The sequence below is a fragment of the Calidris pugnax genome, unplaced genomic scaffold, assembly GCF_001431845.1.
Source record: "Calidris pugnax isolate Ruff unplaced genomic scaffold, ASM143184v1 scaffold8, whole genome shotgun sequence".
Classification (NCBI taxonomy): Eukaryota; Metazoa; Chordata; class Aves; order Charadriiformes; family Scolopacidae; genus Calidris; species Calidris pugnax.
In genome coordinates, this window is record NW_015090830.1 from 26,022,604 (window position 1) to 26,043,838 (window position 21,235).

The following is a 21,235-nucleotide window of genomic DNA, read 5'->3' on the forward strand; positions in this document are numbered from 1 at the left end:
CAGTTCTGTTCTAAAATAATTTCAAAAGGCTTGAGCTTAAGCCAGCCGTATCAAGAAGGACAGAGCAGACCCCATCTGCAACCATTTTCCATGATGAATTTTTTCACTCTAGCCTTCCTCTGCCAGTTAAAAACCCTGTATTATGCAAGAGTGCTTTCCAGTGCCAAAAGCAGAGATCTGCAAGGGATCAGAGTGCTATAATAAGGTACAAGTTATAAAGCAGGTTAAGACAACCAGCAGTTGGAAAGAAGACAAATCTGCATGAATGACCAGAGGAAACCATCTTCACGTAACAACACGAGAGCCCATGTTCTACTTAAGGAGCCTGGATTTTACTATAAGAAGAGTTTTTAAGAAACACTGTCCCCTGGTTTTCAGCATAGTTCAGACATTCAGAGTGCTCAAAACCTGTCACAATGTCTTGGGCATAACCGAAATGGAGTGTTTGTTGGAGAATGGTAGAAGGCTTATTTGGGGAAAGAAAAAGAGAGCTCTTCACAGAGTGTCTGTCTCTCTAAGAATATGAAGAGACTGGTCTGGCCTGCCAACATTTTCATGAGTGACCAGATGGTTTTTAGCTGTCTGTACCTGTGAGGACCTTGCTTGGGCTTCCTGAAAAGGCCCTGATTCTCCAGGCAAGACACGGGATGTGCACAGTTTGCTTTTCAGTATCTAGCTCTCTAGCATGGTAGCACCATCACGCCACAGAAAATCAAAAACAACTCTAACAAAAAGAACCACCACTGACCTTTGAGCCTTTCTATACCAAGCTAACAACACAGCACGCACATAGGGCTGCACAGACACCAATTTAAAAGTGGGCAATGAATAAGGAGAGCTATTGTTACCACAACAATGATACCAGGAGATCTGCAAATAAAGCAGTCAAGATGCAATCAAAGTAGCGTTAAATAAAGGATAAAAGATGAGGAGGTATTGTTCATGCCTGCTGATTTCATCTGAAGACTCCTTCCCATAGCTTTTAAAGTATTCACACACAGGAGAGAGAACCCTCTATAATGGGAGGTTTTAAAATAAAGGGGTTTTTTTGTTGTTTTCTTGTTTTGTTTGATTTTTTTTTTCCAGTTCAGACAAGCTGAAAGAGGCTATCTATTCTAAGTTTAAAAAATAATCTAACAGTTGGATATATAAAGAAGACTTACTCTGTCTTCATTCAATCAGCACATGTAATTAAAGGATAAAGTTTTTGTATCCAGAACAAGATATCAGAGAAGAAGGCAGCAGCAGCACAAGATGGGCTCCACCACTTTCAACTTACTTTCACTCTGCAACGCTAAAAGGAAGGGGGAATGGGAAATGGGAAAAAGGGAGATCCCATAACTGAGAGAAATAATAAAAGATTACACAAGTTTTCCTAATAAATTCTCTATATAGACCCTACAATAAATAATCAAATATTACTGAATAGAGTCCAGGAAGACTGTCTTTTTCATGCTATGATAGTTACCCGATAAATGAAAGCACAAGCAGTTCCACCAAATGGCTTTATGTCTACATTCTGAATTGCTATTGATATGTATTTTAACCCAGTAAGGCCACAAAATGGGCAAGGGAATATAAAACAACTTGACAGGATTAGGAGAGGCTGCTCCTTAATGCTGCAAGAAATTTTTAAGCAGAAACCTTCTGAACTAGTTATTTCTTAAGGCATCTCACCTGTGAGAATAGTAAAAACAAGGGGAAAAAAGGCAACTCCCACATAATTCAAAACATGCTGGTAAACATATACTAATGTGACTGGGGGTAAATACTGCATTTAATAGTAATACAAGAAAACAGCAAACTCCCTTCCACAGAAATATTCTATTCACTTTCTAAATATTTTGGACTATTTTGCAGGAACATTCAGAGGGAAGATAGAAATTAACGAAGAAAAATGTTTAAATTGAAGACCAGCCATGTGAGAAATAGGAAATTATATTATCATACAGAAATTGTGCACCTTCCCCTCAGGATTCTGCGAGGTTAATCAAAAACACCAACTTCAAAACTAGCTTCTTGCTGCCCCAGTAAGCTATGCGGAAAGAAAGTAAGTACACAGATTTATCAGCTTGCCTAGATCACCATAAAATTTAAGAGATAAGATTAGGAGTAAGATTAGAAACATGGATCTCACTCCTACTCCTATTGTGCTTGAAATACGAACCTTTCTGACGCTTTTTAAAGTAGCTTTGTGTGCATTTATATGTTTATTCTGAGCCATTGCATTATAGTTTGCCTCGCTAAAAATCAATCACAGCTGAGAAAAAGATTTTAGCTGTTTCAAAGTTTGCAGGAGGATGCAAGCCTCTGATGAGAGCAAACAATGAAAGCAGGCAAAAACCAGTCTCTCTCAGTAATTAAATACATGACAAGCTGAGTTTCAGGGAAAAGGATGAAACGACACAATGCAACCTTGAGGAATTGCCATTACCTGGTAAGGGAATGACTGATTATCCTTTAAGAGAATGTATGTCTTCCGGGGAGAGTTGTTTAAAGAGGGCTATATACTAAAGTGAATGGCCTCCCTTTTTGTACAAAGGTTACCTTAGGAGCCTGCAAGAGCGTGTGTGTAAACGTGCATGAAGATAATTTCCCCTCAGAAAGGGCAAACAGAGAAACCTTTCTGCCAGTTCCCCAAGTGCTAACACACGGAGCAAAGGAGGGAGAAAGCACACATGCCCCTCCCGAGTGCTTCCTGGATTCTAACTGCCGCTAAATCTGGCTGGAAATAGTTTTCAAGTCATTCATCCGGCCAGACTAACAAGCCTTGTGAACACAGCAGCTTCTCTTTAGGAGCTGGAGTGCTCCTCTTCTGCATGAATTCACTTACCTGAATAGTTTCACACTCCACTCCACAATGAGTGGAAATGGAAGTAGCTTCCTTAGCTATCAGATAAATTACCCTACCGCACAGCCAGTAGATGCCTCCTTCTAATGATGGCTGTGGAAATCTGGAACTGAATCAGACCCTCAATTATTAGGGAGGGAGGGAAGAGAACAGACCCTTGAACAAAAGTTTAACCGAAACTCATTAAAAGACATTGTGAGAATGCACTGCCACAGGAAAGTATGGCAAATACTTCTCTTACCCAACCTCTAATATAAGTTCCCCAGAGCTGTGGCAGAACACAGCACCACAGGACATAGCTCAGTTAAGCCCTCTGTAATTTGGAGTATCACTTATGCTGTGACATAAAGCACCGTGCATCCCACTCTTTAAGCCACCAGGACATACCTCAGGATGTACACTACACACCAACACCTCAAAAACATTTCCCATTTGTTTACACCAGTAAGAATTATCATGTTTAAACAGACTCACCCACCCCTTAGTGATAATTCAATTCATCCCATTTTGCTAAGCAATTCCAAAATGACCATCAAGTAACATTTGTTGACCAAGTGGGATTAAGAGGTATAATGCGCTTTTTTTTCTACAAACCTCAACTTTTTAAGCTATCAAACTACCAAGCAAATGACTTTTTAACCAGAAAAGAAAAAACAAGGAAAAAAAAAATCTAAAGTGAGTAAAAGGTCACATTAAGTTACTTATTTCTGTTTAATTTTAACCACTCGAAGCATTTTTAAATAATCCATTCAACCATTACTAGGAGCAGACAGCTGTTTCTAGCTCTGACGCTGGAAATAGAGCATTGCTGAGTACTGGTAAAAGACAACAGGGTTTTAGGCACAAGGAAGGCAGGACTGCTGAAAGTTTACATTCCATTGGTTAATGTCGCAAGCCAGTGAGAATGCCTACAGACTGGAATGAAAGACAAACAAAACCAAAACAGTTTGATAGCAAGTCCAAAAAAAAAAAAAATGTTTTGAAAACACAAAAGGAAAAGGTGCTTTGCAAAATACTGGTATCAGACCCAATAAAGTAAACTGCCCAAAGCGTGCATTTTGCCCCAGAATCTGAAAGGGGAGAGCCAGAAGATGAATCATTAAAAGAGAGTCTATTCAACCTTAGCAGGAATGGTCTCATGGCTTCAAGAAAGCACTCAAGTTAACAGTACTCTTTGGTAGTGTTTCTCAGAGCTAGCTCCAGTTTAATTAACTGTGTGTGTTGACAAATACAGAAGTAGAGACTCTCCTTTTGCACCAGTAATATTCTTCCTTACCCTGTATTTTTTTCAGTTGATCCCTTACTAACTTGAGCATTGCAAAAGAGCATAACTAGTATCAAGGTGAGACTGAATCACTTCAGCTAAAACCAGCCTAAAAGTTGATTTTGGGGAACTTCTGTGTCTCCAGTCAGTATAACTTCCTTAATGCAATACCCCAACTAATTTAAAACAAAATTACCGTGACTTGACAAAAACTGTCTTTCCAAACTACGAGTTGAAAATACTGCAAAGATGGTTTGCACCTAGTATTTCCTCTTCCTTAGGCAAATTAAAGAACATAGATTCCAACTCTGAAACTGAAGACTGGAAGTCTGAAGAGATGGATCCCTGCATCATGTAATATTTCGCTTGTCTAGCTTGAGGAAGGAAAAAAAAGATGTCATTGAGACACCCAATGCGGTGAATTCAACTGTCTTCAGAAACCTGGTTTCTGAAATAGAGCTGAAAGCATCTTTTCCTCTATGAAAGTTAAAAGAGGAGAGGGGGGGAAATATTTAAAAAAAATTTAAAAATCATGCACCAGGTTTTAGTATGTCAAGAAAAGGTAATGTAGACATTCTCTATAGAAATGATCATGCAATCATTTCTGAAAATGGTTACAAAAAGTAGCAAAGCGTGAAACGTGTAGTTGAGAGGACAACTTCATGCAGAATGGGTTTGTGCAGTACATACCCAGATAGGATCTCTTGGGAGGTGCTTTGATTTCTTCATCCTTACTATCTGCAGCTACATAAAAAGAGTTGAAGGGGGAAAAAAAAAAAAAAGGAAGACAAAGAGACTTGTATGATTAAATGCAGCAGTGGGTCTTTTAGTTACACTTTAGTCAGTTAGTATATTTTTCTTATAAAAAAAAATAATAGCCAAAACAAAACATGCTAGAAATTTTAGTCTCCATGCTTTCTATAAGGCTCCCACCCCTTGATGTTAATATAGGGCCGAACAGTAGGAAGTCCCAGCACAGTCTCAACGTACAACACAACAGGGATATACCTAGAGGGAGAAAAGGAAGACTTAAAGAAGCAGACAGTTTAACTCTTACTTTATATACTTTTCATGATCAGAGAAAACAAGCTGTTACCTCAGCAATGCTGTGTGGATATGTATGTATAATCAGTTAAGACAATACAGTTCTGTTCTAAAATAATTTCAAAAGGCTTGAGCTTAAGCCAGCCGTATCAAGAAGGACAGAGCAGACCCCATCTGCAACCATTTTCCATGATGAATTTTTTCACTCTAGCCTTCCTCTGCCAGTTAAAAACCCTGTATTATGCAAGAGTGCTTTCCAGTGCCAAAAGCAGAGATCTGCAAGGGATCAGAGTGCTATAATAAGGTACAAGTTATAAAGCAGGTTAAGACAACCAGCAGTTGGAAAGAAGACAAATCTGCATGAATGACCAGAGGAAACCATCTTCACGTAACAACACGAGAGCCCATGTTCTACTTAAGGAGCCTGGATTTTACTATAAGAAGAGTTTTTAAGAAACACTGTCCCCTGGTTTTCAGCATAGTTCAGACATTCAGAGTGCTCAAAACCTGTCACAATGTCTTGGGCATAACCGAAATGGAGTGTTTGTTGGAGAATGGTACCTGTCACAACGTCTTGGGCATAACCGAAATGGAGTGTTTGTTGGAGAATGGTAGAAGGCTTATTTGGGGAAAGAAAAAGAGAGCTCTTCACAGAGTGTCTGTCTCTCTAAGAATATGAAGAGACTGGTCTGGCCTGCCAACATTTTCATGAGTGACCAGATGGTTTTTAGCTGTCTGTACCTGTGAGGACCTTGCTTGGGCTTCCTGAAAAGGCCCTGATTCTCCAGGCAAGACACGGGATGTGCACAGTTTGCTTTTCAGTATCTAGCTCTCTAGCATGGTAGCACCATCACGCCACAGAAAATCAAAAACAACTCTAACAAAAAGAACCACCACTGACCTTTGAGCCTTTCTATACCAAGCTAACAACACAGCACGCACATAGGGCTGCACAGACACCAATTTAAAAGTGGGCAATGAATAAGGAGAGCTATTGTTACCACAACAATGATACCAGGAGATCTGCAAATAAAGCAGTCAAGATGCAATCAAAGTAGCGTTAAATAAAGGATAAAAGATGAGGAGGTATTGTTCATGCCTGCTGATTTCATCTGAAGACTCCTTCCCATAGCTTTTAAAGTATTCACACACAGGAGAGAGAACCCTCTATAATGGGAGGTTTTAAAATAAAGGGGTTTTTTTGTTGTTTTCTTGTTTTGTTTGATTTTTTTTTTCCAGTTCAGACAAGCTGAAAGAGGCTATCTATTCTAAGTTTAAAAAATAATCTAACAGTTGGATATATAAAGAAGACTTACTCTGTCTTCATTCAATCAGCACATGTAATTAAAGGATAAAGTTTTTGTATCCAGAACAAGATATCAGAGAAGAAGGCAGCAGCAGCACAAGATGGGCTCCACCACTTTCAACTTACTTTCACTCTGCAACGCTAAAAGGAAGGGGGAATGGGAAATGGGAAAAAGGGAGATCCCATAACTGAGAGAAATAATAAAAGATTACACAAGTTTTCCTAATAAATTCTCTATATAGACCCTACAATAAATAATCAAATATTACTGAATAGAGTCCAGGAAGACTGTCTTTTTCATGCTATGATAGTTACCCGATAAATGAAAGCACAAGCAGTTCCACCAAATGGCTTTATGTCTACATTCTGAATTGCTATTGATATGTATTTTAACCCAGTAAGGCCACAAAATGGGCAAGGGAATATAAAACAACTTGACAGGATTAGGAGAGGCTGCTCCTTAATGCTGCAAGAAATTTTTAAGCAGAAACCTTCTGAACTAGTTATTTCTTAAGGCATCTCACCTGTGAGAATAGTAAAAACAAGGGGAAAAAAGGCAACTCCCACATAATTCAAAACATGCTGGTAAACATATACTAATGTGACTGGGGGTAAATACTGCATTTAATAGTAATACAAGAAAACAGCAAACTCCCTTCCACAGAAATATTCTATTCACTTTCTAAATATTTTGGACTATTTTGCAGGAACATTCAGAGGGAAGATAGAAATTAACGAAGAAAAATGTTTAAATTGAAGACCAGCCATGTGAGAAATAGGAAATTATATTATCATACAGAAATTGTGCACCTTCCCCTCAGGATTCTGCGAGGTTAATCAAAAACACCAACTTCAAAACTAGCTTCTTGCTGCCCCAGTAAGCTATGCGGAAAGAAAGTAAGTACACAGATTTATCAGCTTGCCTAGATCACCATAAAATTTAAGAGATAAGATTAGGAGTAAGATTAGAAACATGGATCTCACTCCTACTCCTATTGTGCTTGAAATACGAACCTTTCTGACGCTTTTTAAAGTAGCTTTGTGTGCATTTATATGTTTATTCTGAGCCATTGCATTATAGTTTGCCTCGCTAAAAATCAATCACAGCTGAGAAAAAGATTTTAGCTGTTTCAAAGTTTGCAGGAGGATGCAAGCCTCTGATGAGAGCAAACAATGAAAGCAGGCAAAAACCAGTCTCTCTCAGTAATTAAATACATGACAAGCTGAGTTTCAGGGAAAAGGATGAAACGACACAATGCAACCTTGAGGAATTGCCATTACCTGGTAAGGGAATGACTGATTATCCTTTAAGAGAATGTACGTCTTCCGGGGAGAGTTGTTTAAAGAGGGCTATATACTAAAGTGAATGGCCTCCCTTTTTGTACAAAGGTTACCTTAGGAGCCTGCAAGAGCGTGTGTGTAAACGTGCATGAAGATAATTTCCCCTCAGAAAGGGCAAACAGAGAAACCTTTCTGCCAGTTCCCCAAGTGCTAACACACGGAGCAAAGGAGGGAGAAAGCACACATGCCCCTCCCGAGTGCTTCCTGGATTCTAACTGCCGCTAAATCTGGCTGGAAATAGTTTTCAAGTCATTCATCCGGCCAGACTAACAAGCCTTGTGAACACAGCAGCTTCTCTTTAGGAGCTGGAGTGCTCCTCTTCTGCATGAATTCACTTACCTGAATAGTTTCACACTCCACTCCACAATGAGTGGAAATGGAAGTAGCTTCCTTAGCTACTAGATAAACTACCCTACCGCACAGCCAGTAGATGCCTCCTTCTAATGATGGCTGTGGAAATCTGGAACTGAATCAGACCCTCAATTATTAGGGAGGGAGGGAAGAGAACAGATGGAGAGAATAAATTATACATCCGTATTGGCAAAACAACTGACAAAAAGCTGACAGCATTAATTCTGTTCTTGTTGGTAATAAGCTGTAACATAAAATGTTATGTGTCAAAGCCAACCCAGAGAAACACAAAACTACCCCTCTCGCATTTCGTATCTGGGAAAAAAAAAAAAAAGCAGGGACTTTCCAAAAAGCTTGAACATTTCATTAAATAAGGAATAACACTCTGGCCTCGACTGAAATTATCAATGCCTAAAAATTAACAAATAACCAAAATTTTTTAAAAATGTGAAAATTCCAATAAATCCCAATTAATCACGTACTTAAGCCAATACAAATGGTATATAAAATGACATAGTTTTGCAACAGTGATATGACAGCACTTCCTATTTTGACAGCAAATAACTCAGTAAGCAGAACATAAATTACGAACAGATATTTAACCCCCAAGAAAAAGGTATACAAAAAGACATAGTTTTGCAACAGTGATATGACAGCACTTCCTATTTTGACAGCAAATAACTCAGTAAGCAGAACATAAATTACGAACAGAAGCAAGTGTTTGCAATTGCAAAATAAAATTTGAGGTAATAGTGTATAACCATACATAAGAACTTGGTAGGAAGTACAGCTGAAGAAAATAACTTTTTATTCTGGCCAAGATCTTAAAAAAAAAAAAATCCAGGCTAGCACAACGGCATATCAGCCAGCTATATATTCAGGGTGTGGTGCGAAATACTGCAGAGAATTCCAATTTCTATACTGAATCAAGACCTATCTGAAATAAAATTACAGCTTTACATACTTCTCGTAGCGGTTTTAAAAAAAAAGTTCAGGAATTGCTACACTGCATTATCAAGAAAGAGGACTGGATTGCAATGCAGAACAGAACTTTTGTCCAAAATACAGTGCACCATGCTTTCAAAAAGATTTATTCTGCAAAAGCCAGTTCCTGTCACTAACCTGCGAAAGAGCGTCGTTTTATGTTTAGCTCGTTGGACACCCGTACTTCAGTGCACAGTTTCAGCATCAGTAACATAGTCATGATCATGATAATGCTTTGCCACAAAAGAGGGGATTCAAAACGCCTTCCAAACCTAAAAAGAAAAAAAAAAAAAAAGGAAAATATATAAAACATCACAAAGATGACAAGCTTTGTACTCGGTTACTTTCATTCTTTGATCCTACCTAAGCACCTGAAAAAGGAAATTCTAATGGTAACAGGTATGAAAGGCTGAGGAAGAGAAAGTCACCAGTCAAATCTAGATGCACAGACAGTAACTCAGAGCCACAATCGCCTTGCAGGAGTATTTAAGAACCTTATTACAACATCCCTGTGGACTGATCCTCAAAATTACAAAACGGGAAGCTTGAGTCTCTGTTTCCAAGGCCAGCAGAAAACCTTTGGTTTTGAAAGGAGCAGCAGATTCACTAAGCAGTACGGAGAGACCAGGGAGTTACACCGTGTTAATTAATATCAGTTAGGTGTCCTCTCCACATACACACCCCATACAGATTTCACAAGGACTTCTGTGCAAAACTTACCTCTCTCAATTTTTTTTCATTTTTAAAATGAAGTCATAAAACCAATAGCACTTGCCCTATAAAGAAATAAATACCCACAGCTTGCTAGGTTTACATGGCAACTTCCGAAGGGGCAGGGGGAAGTATTAGATGTCCAGAGGCAGACAGAGCATGAGTGGAAAGACCCAGAGAACATACCAAACCATGAATTTATGTCTAGTCTGGAACAAGGATGGGGGGAAAGTAAGGAATTCTATGATCCTAAGTCCAAAAGATGTAGGAACCAAATATACATCATTTGTCCTCTCCTGTCCTCCCCTCTCCTCCCAGTTTAATTTCTGCTTGCTCTTCTGCAAGCAAGATGATGGTTGGTGAGGATTACTGAGCCCTTCCTGCATGTAACACAGAGAGGTGAAGTTGGATTGTGGCCAGTCTTGACTGGAGAGCTTACTCTTACGTGATCACACACGGTTCTGCACAAGAATATGAGACCCTTCAGTGAGGACCACAGAATCAGAATCTTCTAGGTTGGAAGGGACTTTAAAGATCATCTTGTCCAACCGTCAACCTAACTGACAAAAACAGACACCCACACAACAAACAAGGAGCATCATCACTAAACCATACCTCCCAGCACTACATCAACCCGTCTTTTGAACACCTCCAGGGATGGTGCCTCAACCACCTTCCTGGGCAGCCCATTCCAATGGCTGATAATCCATTCAGTGAAAAATTTTTTCCTAATATCCAGCCTGAACCTCCCCTGGCGCAACTTGAGGCCATTTCCTCTTGTCCTGTCACCTGTGACTTGAGAAAAGAGACCGACCCCCACCTCTCTACACCCTCCTTTCAGGGAGTTGTAGAGAGCAATAAGGACCAGTGATGTTCCAAGCTGCTCTTCCTGCATTACTTGATGAAAGCTCAGCAACCCTCACCACACACGCTCGGTAAGTGCATTAGGGGTAAAGGGTAGAAGGTTTTCATCCACAGCCCTCAAAGTCCATTGGATTTACAACAGGAAGGCTACAGGCACGCACATCGCAGTGAGCTGCTTCTCTGCGCTCAGTTCTGCCAGGTTTTGTCTTGAAGACAGAGATGCTGAGGAAGGGATTTGGTGAAAACACACTGCTGTGCTCCCCAACTCCTCCAGCTTGCACCATGAGGCACACAGGCTTTCTGAATTCCTTCCCTCTACAGTTTCTAAGGCCGTTCTCTGAGTGCTCCACCACTGCCCTTGTCTTAATAGTTCCTGTTTCACAGCACCCTGGCAAAATATAGTTTCATCTGCTTGGGCTACTTTCATAGCAGAGCTCCGTGTTAGTAAAAATCAACTAGGCTCACAGGCACACTCCCTCAAACAAACATTTCCACTATAGCCATTTCACTACAGAGAGATTTCTTTGTCATGAGTCAATAAGGCACAGGAGAGAGACTAGAAAGTCCTTGACTAGCTTCCTCAGAAACAGCCAAGCAGCCCATACTAATTAAAACGGCTAAGCATTTCCTGCCTAATGGCATACAGCTAAGGAAAAGTATGACAATGCCAAAGACACCACCAGCAGCTACTGGAAGAAGAGCAGTTGCACGTAGTGTACCTTAGCCCCCCACTTCTTCCTACCGTCGATGGATTTGTGGTGGGCCACACGAGAGCCATTATCATAACAAATCTGGAGGATGGTATGAGGAAGGAAATAAAGAACAAAACTGATGCATGTAATCACAGGCAGAGTGCTCTCTGGATAAAGCTGCACTGCACTAGGGAAAAAAGCAGAGGAGAACAAAAGTTTGGTCCTGCCTATGACCCCTGCCCATGATCACAAAACTCATTCAGCACGCGCTGCTGACTGTGGCCAAGTTCTCCTGAACTACTGAAATTTGCTACTGTTCTATTTGTCTCTTATCCAGGGAATGAGAAAAACAAAATGGGAAAGGCTTACTATTACAGAGCAGTTAAAACTGTTTACATTAGCCTTTTAAAACCATCTCCAATTACCACTGCATTTACATGTAAAAATACAGTAAGGCATTTAAGAAGGGCTGAGCTAACAGGACAATTAAGCTAGAAGCTATTATGCTGGTAAACCCAGCGCAGGTCACTGCAAGGTTGCCTTCTCCCTGCTGATGAGATTATTGGCCATGCAGCAATGGGTGCCTCACAAAAGCATTGCTTGGGGTACAAACATCCACCCACTACACACACACATAAGCACGGTCACCTCCTGTCTGATCTGATCGGGACAATGTGCCAACACCACAACCTTACTGGAAATGAGAGTATGGAGCACTGTGTCCAGCTCTGGAGTCCTCGACACAGGAAGGACATGGACCTGTTGGAAGGGGTCCAGCAGAGGGCCACAAAAATGATGAGACGGCTGGAGTATCTCTTCTATGAAGGCTCCAGGGAGACCTTATAGCAGCTTTCCAATATCTGAAGGTAGCCTACAGGAGAGCTGGAGAGGGACTTTATCTGGAAGTGTAGTCACAGGACAAGGGGTAATGGTTTTAAATTGGAAGAGGAGAGATTTGGATTAGATATTAGGAAGAAATTCTTCCCTGTGAGGGTGGTGAGACACTGGCACTGGTCATCAGGAAGTGTAGTCACAGGACAAGGGTTAATGGGTTTAAATTGGAAGAGGAGAGATTTAGATTAGATATTAGGAAGAAATTCTTCCCTGTGAGGGTGGTGAAGCACTGGCACTGGTTGCCCAGAGAAGCTGTGGCTGCCCCATCCCTGGAGGGGTTCAAGGCCAGGCTGGATGGGGCTTGGAGCAACCTGGTCTGGTGGGAGGTGTCCCTGCCCAGGGCAGGGGGTCGGAACTCAATGATCCCTTAAGGTCCCTTCCAACTCTAACCATTCTATGATTCTATGAGACTGGAAGTATTGCTGCAGATCCTCTACCACTTAAAAACTGGGGGGAAAAAAAAGTAAAATAAAATTCACACAAGAGAGGTAAACTGGAAATGTAAAAATTCTTACAAGAGACTTCAACCAATGCACAACACCTGTAGATTGCATCATTTTTTTGTAACAACCCTCCAGCCAAAGACAAAGGTTACACAACCAAACATACTCAGGTAAAATACATCTCCCCAAACACCAGTCCCCTGAGTCCCGCAGGCAACACAATGCCCTAAGGGAAGTTCTACCTACAGAAAACCCAACAGCTGCCCTGGAGACCAACAGGCAGAGCAAACAGGACATGGTCTACACCACGCTACCACCACAAGATGACTGAAGGGGAAACCAGTGCCAAGGACCACTGTCGGGTCCTCGGTATTAAAAGTAAAGCCAGAACACTCATTTTGCCCAGGACCATGGAAGCAAACCATCTCTCAAGGCTGCTTACTCTACTTCACGCTGATACTAGGGCCTGTCAAAGCAACACTAATCCAGTTTAAGACTCCTCAAGCCAGCTCGAGCCAGGAGCACTGCAGAGAGAATGCACTATTCCATATGCTATTTACTTTCTGCCTCACAAGGTGATTCCCATCTTTGCCGGAGCAGGAGCTGGGAGGGGGGGAACATTAAAGCAGATTATAAGATGAAGAGCTTTAGGATACTGGAGCAGGATCGCAGAAAAGAGCAGCTCTGAAGCCCTGGGAATGAGGGCGTCACCATCATTATTGTGCATTTTCACCCCACAACTACAGTGTTATGTGACAAAGTGAACAACCATGACATTTGGAGTTTTCAGGGACCTCAGACTTCATAGGTCAGACTACAAAGAGATTTTTCCATTGTTTACCTAACACTGTAAAAACAAAAGAACTTTTTCCTGTACTAGTAAAATATGTAAATAAAGGGGAGGGAGGGGCTTATACTTTATTAGTATCATAACAACCTTAAAACAATTAATGCATATTCAGGGTGAAAATGACAAGAGAAGTGAACACTCAAGCCAGAGCAGAGACTAACTAGGCATGGAGAAAACTATCTTAAAGCAATTAATGCATATTCAGGGTGAAAATGCAAGAGAAGTGAACACTCAAACCAGAGCAGAGACTAACTAGGCATGGAGAAAACTAGGTACAACTCAATCCTGTTGCAATAACCCTGTTATTCCAGTCCCAGACATACCCAAAACAGGAACGTCGATTGTGCAAAAGAAGCCCAAACTGACTCAATCCTGTTGCAATAATCCTGTTATTCCAGTCCCAGACCTACTCAAAACAGGAAACATCGATTGTGCAAAAGCAGCCCAAACTCGACCAAACACAAAAGGTTTGCTCATTACCTTTCCTAAGAGGTGTCTTAAAAAAAAAACCTGCATGCTGTTGGTGCAACCGGGTGACCGTCATCCCGACCACACTGTTTTCTCCTAACACTCCTGGAGGCCATTTCAGCTTCCACCCACCCCAAGAGCAGAAACCACCAAAGCCACTACGGGCCTCGCTGCTTTGGATTGACTTTTCCAGCCCTTTGGGAAGCTTCTGGATTCTAGGCAGCATGGAAAGCGTGTGAGATGCTGCACACACAGCACCAGGGCCATGACAGATAGCCTGGTGAGGCAGCACAGCAGCTGTCCTGAAAGACAGCCCATACAATTACAGTATCTAATCAGCAGAAGGAACAGGAAACTATCTCGTTTTACAACAGGATCTGTTGATACGAGTTTCAATCTAATCAGCAGAAGGAACAGGAAACAATCTCGTTTTACAATAGGATCTGTTGACACGAGTTTCTTCTTGGCACTTAAACTTCCAGGACTTTCTGGAGCACCCAAAACAAGCTTCTCACTTGGGCATACCAAAATCCTACTTTACTTTGTTGTACAAAAGAGCAGTGCATTTTATCCTTGCTCTCTGGCAGGTATGAAAAGGAGGAGGAATTGCATAACTCTTCTGCTCTCAATATCCAAGTGAGATTCCACTAGCAGGCCATATGTACTGCAATCCTTCCAAGCTGCAGTCACTCTGTCAGCTTGGTTTATACCATCATCCCACCTTCCCCACATGGTAAAAGCTGGCGAGACCCATTTTAAGTAACAGAAGTCTTCAAAGCAAGTGTTTCTCCTTCCCACAGGAAGCCCTACAGAGAGGCACCACCGACCCACCATCTGAAGCCAAAGCAGCACCTGACAGCAGGGACCTGATCCACAAGCAGCACTGTAGGTGTTACAGCAAAATAAACAAGTATGTAGGAAACTACCCCAGGCAACAGCAAGTCCAACATTTTCCTATAAATTACCTCCAGCTGCATGCTTGTCTCAGTAAACCTCTACTCACAACAGGGAGCTTATTCCACTGAGTCTGGCACGGAAAGCTCCCAGTTCTACCACCATTACAGTTTTCAGAAGGTAAACTGATGGGGAATGGGTAGAGAATTGCCTTTGCTCAAAAATAACACACTCCCTAGTTTTCATCTTTTCCCTGACCTGTCAGAACTTGTTTCCACAGTTTGTCTTCAGGCATCTATTTCGTGAGAACAGCTCCAAAAATTGCAGTTTTATTTTCTGCTGTTTAGATTTCTGTGGTGTTGCTGTATGAGGCTCGGACCAGCAGCCCACAGGATCACACCTCAACCCTTTTGGAAAGAATACTTTCTTCCTGGAAAATATACAAACCGTATCATACCACTACATAAAACATTTTATGGACTGCAAAAACTAAAATAATCCAAAAACGTCTGGGAATAGCGGGGAGCATAAGTACTTTTGGCTGAATTTACTCAAGATACAAATAAGAATGCCTACTGCTGACTTCTGAGAAATCTACACTTCCCGTCCCTCTATCTATTTATTCCGATTTTAATATTATAAGAAACCACAGTTTATCTCATCATAAGCTGTGCTTTAAAAAGAAGGGGGGAAAGAGAGAGGGAGAGAATTCACAAGTAAGTTTTTCTGCATCCTCCACCCCCAGCTGATTACACAACTCTCACTCTGCCTTCCCTCTCCTGTTCTTGATCGTGACCATGCAAAGCTGTCAGAGTGCTGGCCACGTCAACCAAGACCAACCCAGCTGGCCACAGCTAAGTTCAAGTGCCAGGGCATGCTCTGAAGCTGGGCCACAATGTCAAAACAGCCTAGGACAGCTTAACCCTATGATTAACCACCTCTAAACTTGAGCATTAGTAAGACTCCCGTGGATATTTCCCAACTAGTCTTGAACAAGAAATCAGAGCTAACTCTAGCAAGTACGAAAAGAAATTACCTAAAAAAAAAAAAAAGGGAAATGAAGCGTTTTATTAAAAATGCAGAGGGGAAAAAAAATTGCTATCAGATTTTTTTGGAGAATGCCATACATTTTCATATGTACCAGAATCACAAAGGTGTTGAGTTTTGCACTGTCTCTTCCTCTTCACCCACAGCACAGACCTTCCCCAGGCTGACCAGTCCAGAAGCTGAACTGAGTGGAGAGTGAGAAACAATGACCTCTGGGGTCTGGAGAAGACAGGCAGGAGAAGCAGCACTGACAACAGCAGAAGGATTAGAACAAAGGAGCAGTTGATACCAATCGTAAATCACAACCAGCATCTACAATGGCACCCCAAAATAAGCACCACTTTCAAGCATTATATAAAATTATAACAATAGAACATTACTAAAAATAAAGCTAACTTGGTATCAAGTCCAGTCACAGCAAAGAATCTACTTTTCACACTGGTAAACGGAGACCCCATTGTGTGATGCCGCGAGCGCAGACTGCCTACTTTTCAAATTTTATTTATTTTTTCAGAATCCTCTTCAAAAAGGCCAAAGACTTCACATACAGGCAGCACAATGAACCACAAGTCTGTGTACTCAAACTTCCACTTTCTTTTTCCTAAACAAAAGCCATGTGTACATAAACAAAGTGGAATCATGCCCATTGCTATCCAGACACAGTTTTCATTCTTGCAGACATGTCCTCTCCCACTGCTTTTCCACAAAGTTCTGGCATCATGTAGCTCACTGCTGGAACGGGGCAAGGCCAAACGCAGCTAAGTGAAAGCAGAAACGTCTCTTTAAAGATGACATTTTGAGACATTGTGAAATAGAGAAGCATGAAAAGTGACTCAGTGGATAATGGGTTCCTGTCATCACCAGCAAACAGAAGTTCTCTGAAACTAAGGGATTGGGGGGGAGGAAGACAAGGAGGAGAGGCATTGCACAGACTCACTCCTCTGGACTTTAAAAGATGGCTTACCAGTGGAGACTGTCTAGTTGGAGGAGAGAAACTGTGAAAACAGGTAACTGGAAACAGGTTTGTTATCCTTGATCTCAGCAGTACTTTGTTCATTGGCTACTGTCAAAGGGCAATACACCAGCTGCAGCTCTATTGACACACAAAATGTGCCAAGATTAGGAAGCAAATACTCTTTTTGGAGGGGAGACGAAAGGTCAAACTTCACCCACTGCAAAACCAGAAGTTAAAAAAAAAAAAACCACCACAAAAACCCACACAACTCTGAGAGAACAAAGTACAGTTCTAGGAACATATGGATCTGCCAATTCACAGATAGGAAATGAGGGAATTGCCCCCACAGAGGTGGTGAACAAAGTAAAGCAGAGCCATAGGGGAAAGGTGGGACTTGGTGTGAGTGAGAGAGACACAGAAAGACCAGCACAGCTCAGGAGTGAAAACACAGAGGAAACACGGCATAAAAAGCAGGAACTGTTCATTCCTGTTGCCTGTGCACCTGAAATACATAACATTCCGCTCTGTGAGCCTCAGATTTGAGAATATATGAAATTCAAGGAAAATCTGGAAGTAGCAAAAGAAACGAATTAATGAATTACAGAAATGTATTTGAAGTTAAAAAAACAAACCAAAGCAAACAAACAAAAAAAACCATGAGCTAATCTAAGAAATAATTAACGCCTGGAAAGCAACACTATTAGAACTTCAAAAAAACCCATGAGCTAATCTAAGAAATAATTAATGCCTGGAAAGCAACACTATTAGAACTTCAAAGTTTTTATGGCCCACTACTTTAAGTACTAATTTTTGGATTAGAGTGGAGATAAAGTCAGAGGGGATGAACCTGGCACATATCATAGGCTTAATAACAAGGGGTAACGAAGAGAAACTGAAAACAATTGAAAACAGCAGCTGTCTGTCAGTGAAGGTCTCAGAAGAGAGACTTGGATTAAAATCTGGACTGGTTTGCTAAAGGGAAGGAGGAGTCATCAACGGGTACTTTGAAAGCCAGATTGGGGAAAAATTCTACACAAAACAAAATCACTTGTAGGAACAGTTCTGTTCTGAAAGGATCAAATTATTAATAAATTCAAAACAAAATAAACAAAAACCTTCTAATTCCCTCCCATGAATATCACATACACATTAAAATAACTGTGCTGTTTATGCTGAATTATCTACACCCAGATAACACATTAACCATAGGTGATATTAAACAACTAACACAAGAATTGCATTGCCAAGCTACCCTGTGGGTGTATTTTAAACACGTTCACAGAAATCAGAGGCTCTTGCCCTGCTATCTTCCTTTAATCATCCATATGCACAAGGATAATATCCACCCTCCGTTGCAGCTTTCATGACTTACTGGCGTTTATAATGAACCACCAGGGATGCCTAATCTTTGCAAGAAGAGAAGCAAAATATCCTAGTCAGTGAACACTGAATTATCATTATGCAAGTCATCTCTTCTGTCTTTTAACTCAACAGAACTCGAAAGAGATAAGATTAATTGTAAGTAGAGACAGAAAGGTTTCTGCAGGCTCATGCCTGCAATATTTCCCCTGGCTTGTCCCACAAGCCAGCCGTGTGCAGGGAGTGATACTATTACATGGCTTAAATACTCACAGGGAAAAAAATTACATCATCTTATCAATATACCTGCAATCTCTCTCCTTTGAAGTGTTTTCAAACCTTTTAATGTTGACATAAACTATAACTTTCCGTTACTTGTAGCATTTATTCTTTTGCACATCTCTTAATTAGACATACTTAAAATCAACTCAAGTTAAAGATCTTTCAGTTTTTCTATAGTCCAAGTCTCATTTAACAGATGCGCTGGCCTGGGTTACCCCGAAACCGACAGCATCTCCATTCAGGTGCAAATCATTTGTATATTTCAACTCCTCCCAAGGGAAACAAAAAAGTTACACAATTTCCATTTCTCAAACCACGAACTCGGACCTTTTGCTTCTCCTCCCCCTGCCAATTCCTCTACTTCCCTTCTGCTTTCTCCAGCAGCTGCTCCATACACTTCTCCCCAGGAAAAAATAGGTCCAATGCAACAAGTAGCTCTGATTTAGTGACGACTCCTCAGTTTGACTCCTGGCTGGGGTCCCCAAAACAGACCCCCTCCTGTTTTCTCCACTCCAGCACAGCACCTACACGTTGCATTTTGCTGTATTAGAATCCAGGAAGCTCCTTCTACTTAATGAGTCAGAGGAGCTTTAAAAAGAAGCTGCAAACCAACAAAAGGATGTAGCCCGTTACCTATCAGTTCTCTGTGGATTACAAAGCAGTATTTTGTAGTCAAAAATAACTGCTCTTAGTCACAGTTGTCTCCCAGACTATTTCATCTTTGGTTTCTCAATTACAGTCTCAGTGATGTAGCATCCATGTTATAAGAAGTAATGAGGAATATAAGTTAATAAAACTCATTCACAGACATCACACGCTAATAACATTTTCTCTGTCTGGCAGCACAAGATCTAAATAAGGAAGCAAACTTGCTTTTAAATATTGAAAGTAGAGTTGAAAACGAAAAGAATTTGCTTTGAAAGACAGCCCACTTTTTGCCTGCTTATCAAAGATGTAGCCATGCATGGGGCTCTAGAAAGAACCCCCTCTGAAGCCAGTTGGCATCCCAGGAAAACACAGGAACATCTGGCAAGCGCCCCAGTGACATTAAAAACCAACTAGATGCTAGAATAGGCAGGTCTTCACTCCGAGAAATGGGTTAGAGGGGCAAGGGAAATGTAAAATACAGTCAGCAAGAAGAAAGACCTGACTCAGAATAAACCTCTTTTCCTTTGCCAACAAGTCAAAAAGTTGCATCGTGGAACACGAGAGGGCCGATGATCAGATCTGGTGAGTCTAACAGAGAGTGCTCCTGAGCTCTGCCCATTTTACCCAATGCAGATTCACTCGCTTCAGGCAAGACAGTACGCTGATCTTCAAGAGAAGGGGAGAAAGTACACAAAACACACCATGCATTCCAAAATCAAAGCTTTACAACCGGTAAGCAAGTAAGAAGCTTTAGAAGTGGGCACACACACACCAAAAAAAAAAAAAAAAAAAAAAAAAAGAAAAATCCCAAACTAACTTACCAAAAAAGTATCCTCAAGATGTTGGCGACCAGTAACACCAGGCAGACGTAGGTGGAGAAGCCCTCTGCGTTCTGCGTCCGGCGGATGTCCCTGTACTGGGGGATGTAGGGCACCACCCCGCCGAACACCATGGCCCCCGCCGCACCCCACGACACCAGCTGCTGCATGGGGACCAGCAGCCACTCCAGCCCGCCCGTCTCCATGCCGGGGGGCCGCGGGGAGGCTGCCCCGGGGGCAGTCACCGTGGAAGGGAAGGGCCTTCCGCCGCCGTTCTTCGCCGGAGATGGGCTTCAGCCTCGCACGGGCTCCGGGAGGGGATGCGGCACCATGGCTGCGTCCTCTCTGGCGGGGCCGGGACCTGGGGGAGCGGAACGGAGCCGGTCGGGACCTCAGCCTGCCCGCCTCCCCCTGCTCCCACAGCCCGCCCGCCGGGATCCAGCGAACCCCCCCACACACACACACCCCGGCCGACCTGCCGCTGGCGGGCCGGGGGCTGCCCCCGCTCCAACCCGCCCTCACAGGGGCTCCCTTCACGGGGAGAGCCGGCCCTACCCACCCTCACAGGGGCTCCCTTCACGGGGAGAGCCGGCCCTACCCACCCTCACAGGGGCTCCCTTCACGGGGAGAGTCGCCCTCACAGGGGCTCCCTTCACGGGGAGAGCCGGCCCTACCCGCCCTCACACGGGCTCCCCTCACGGGCAGAGCCGCCCCAACCCGCCCTCACAGAGGCTCCCTTCATGGGCAGAGCCGCCCTGCCTCACAGGGGCTCCCTTCACGGGCAGAGCCGCACCCCCCGCCCTCACAGGGGCTCCCCTCACGGGCAGAGCCGCCCCAACCCGGGCTCCCTTCACGGGCAGAGCCGCCCCAACCCGGGCTCCCTTCACAGGGAGAGCCGGCCCCGCTCCGCCGCCCCAACCCGGGCTCCCTTCACAGGGAGAGCCGGCCCCGCTCCGCCGCCCCAACCCGGGCTCCCTTCACAGGGAGAGCCGCCCCAACCCTCCCTCACACGCTCTCCGCCGCCTCGGACACCTCTCTCCAGCGGCGGGGGAGCGCCAGGCCCCAGGTGCGGTGGGGCAGGGAGGGCACGGACACCGGCACCCCCCCTCCCCCGGCTGAGAGAGCGGGGGGGGCCTCCCTCACCTGCCCGCGCTCTCCCCGCCGCCGCT

General features: G+C 42.9%; 1 protein-coding gene across 3 annotated transcripts in view; it reads right to left on the reverse strand.

The window, feature by feature from the left end:
* The window catches only part of PQLC1 (PQ loop repeat containing 1), an 86,385-nt gene extending 65,198 nt beyond the window's left edge, over nt 1-21,187 (reverse strand). Inside the window, exons 1-4 of one of the 3 annotated variants that reach the window (XM_014940945.1) lie at nt 21,076-21,186; nt 20,070-20,427; nt 9,280-9,413; nt 4,806-4,859 (exon numbers count right to left, since the gene is read on the reverse strand). In XM_014940945.1, the coding sequence (XP_014796431.1) occupies nt 4,806-4,859; nt 9,280-9,413; nt 20,070-20,272 (391 nt within the window). In that variant the 5' untranslated portion in view covers nt 20,273-20,427; nt 21,076-21,186. Of the gene's footprint in view, nt 1-4,805; nt 4,860-9,279; nt 9,414-20,069; nt 20,428-21,075 lie in introns of all 3 variants that reach the window. The other 2 variants (XM_014940946.1, XM_014940947.1) reach the window with 2 other exon arrangements.
* Between the last annotated feature and the right edge of the window lie 48 nt (nt 21,188-21,235).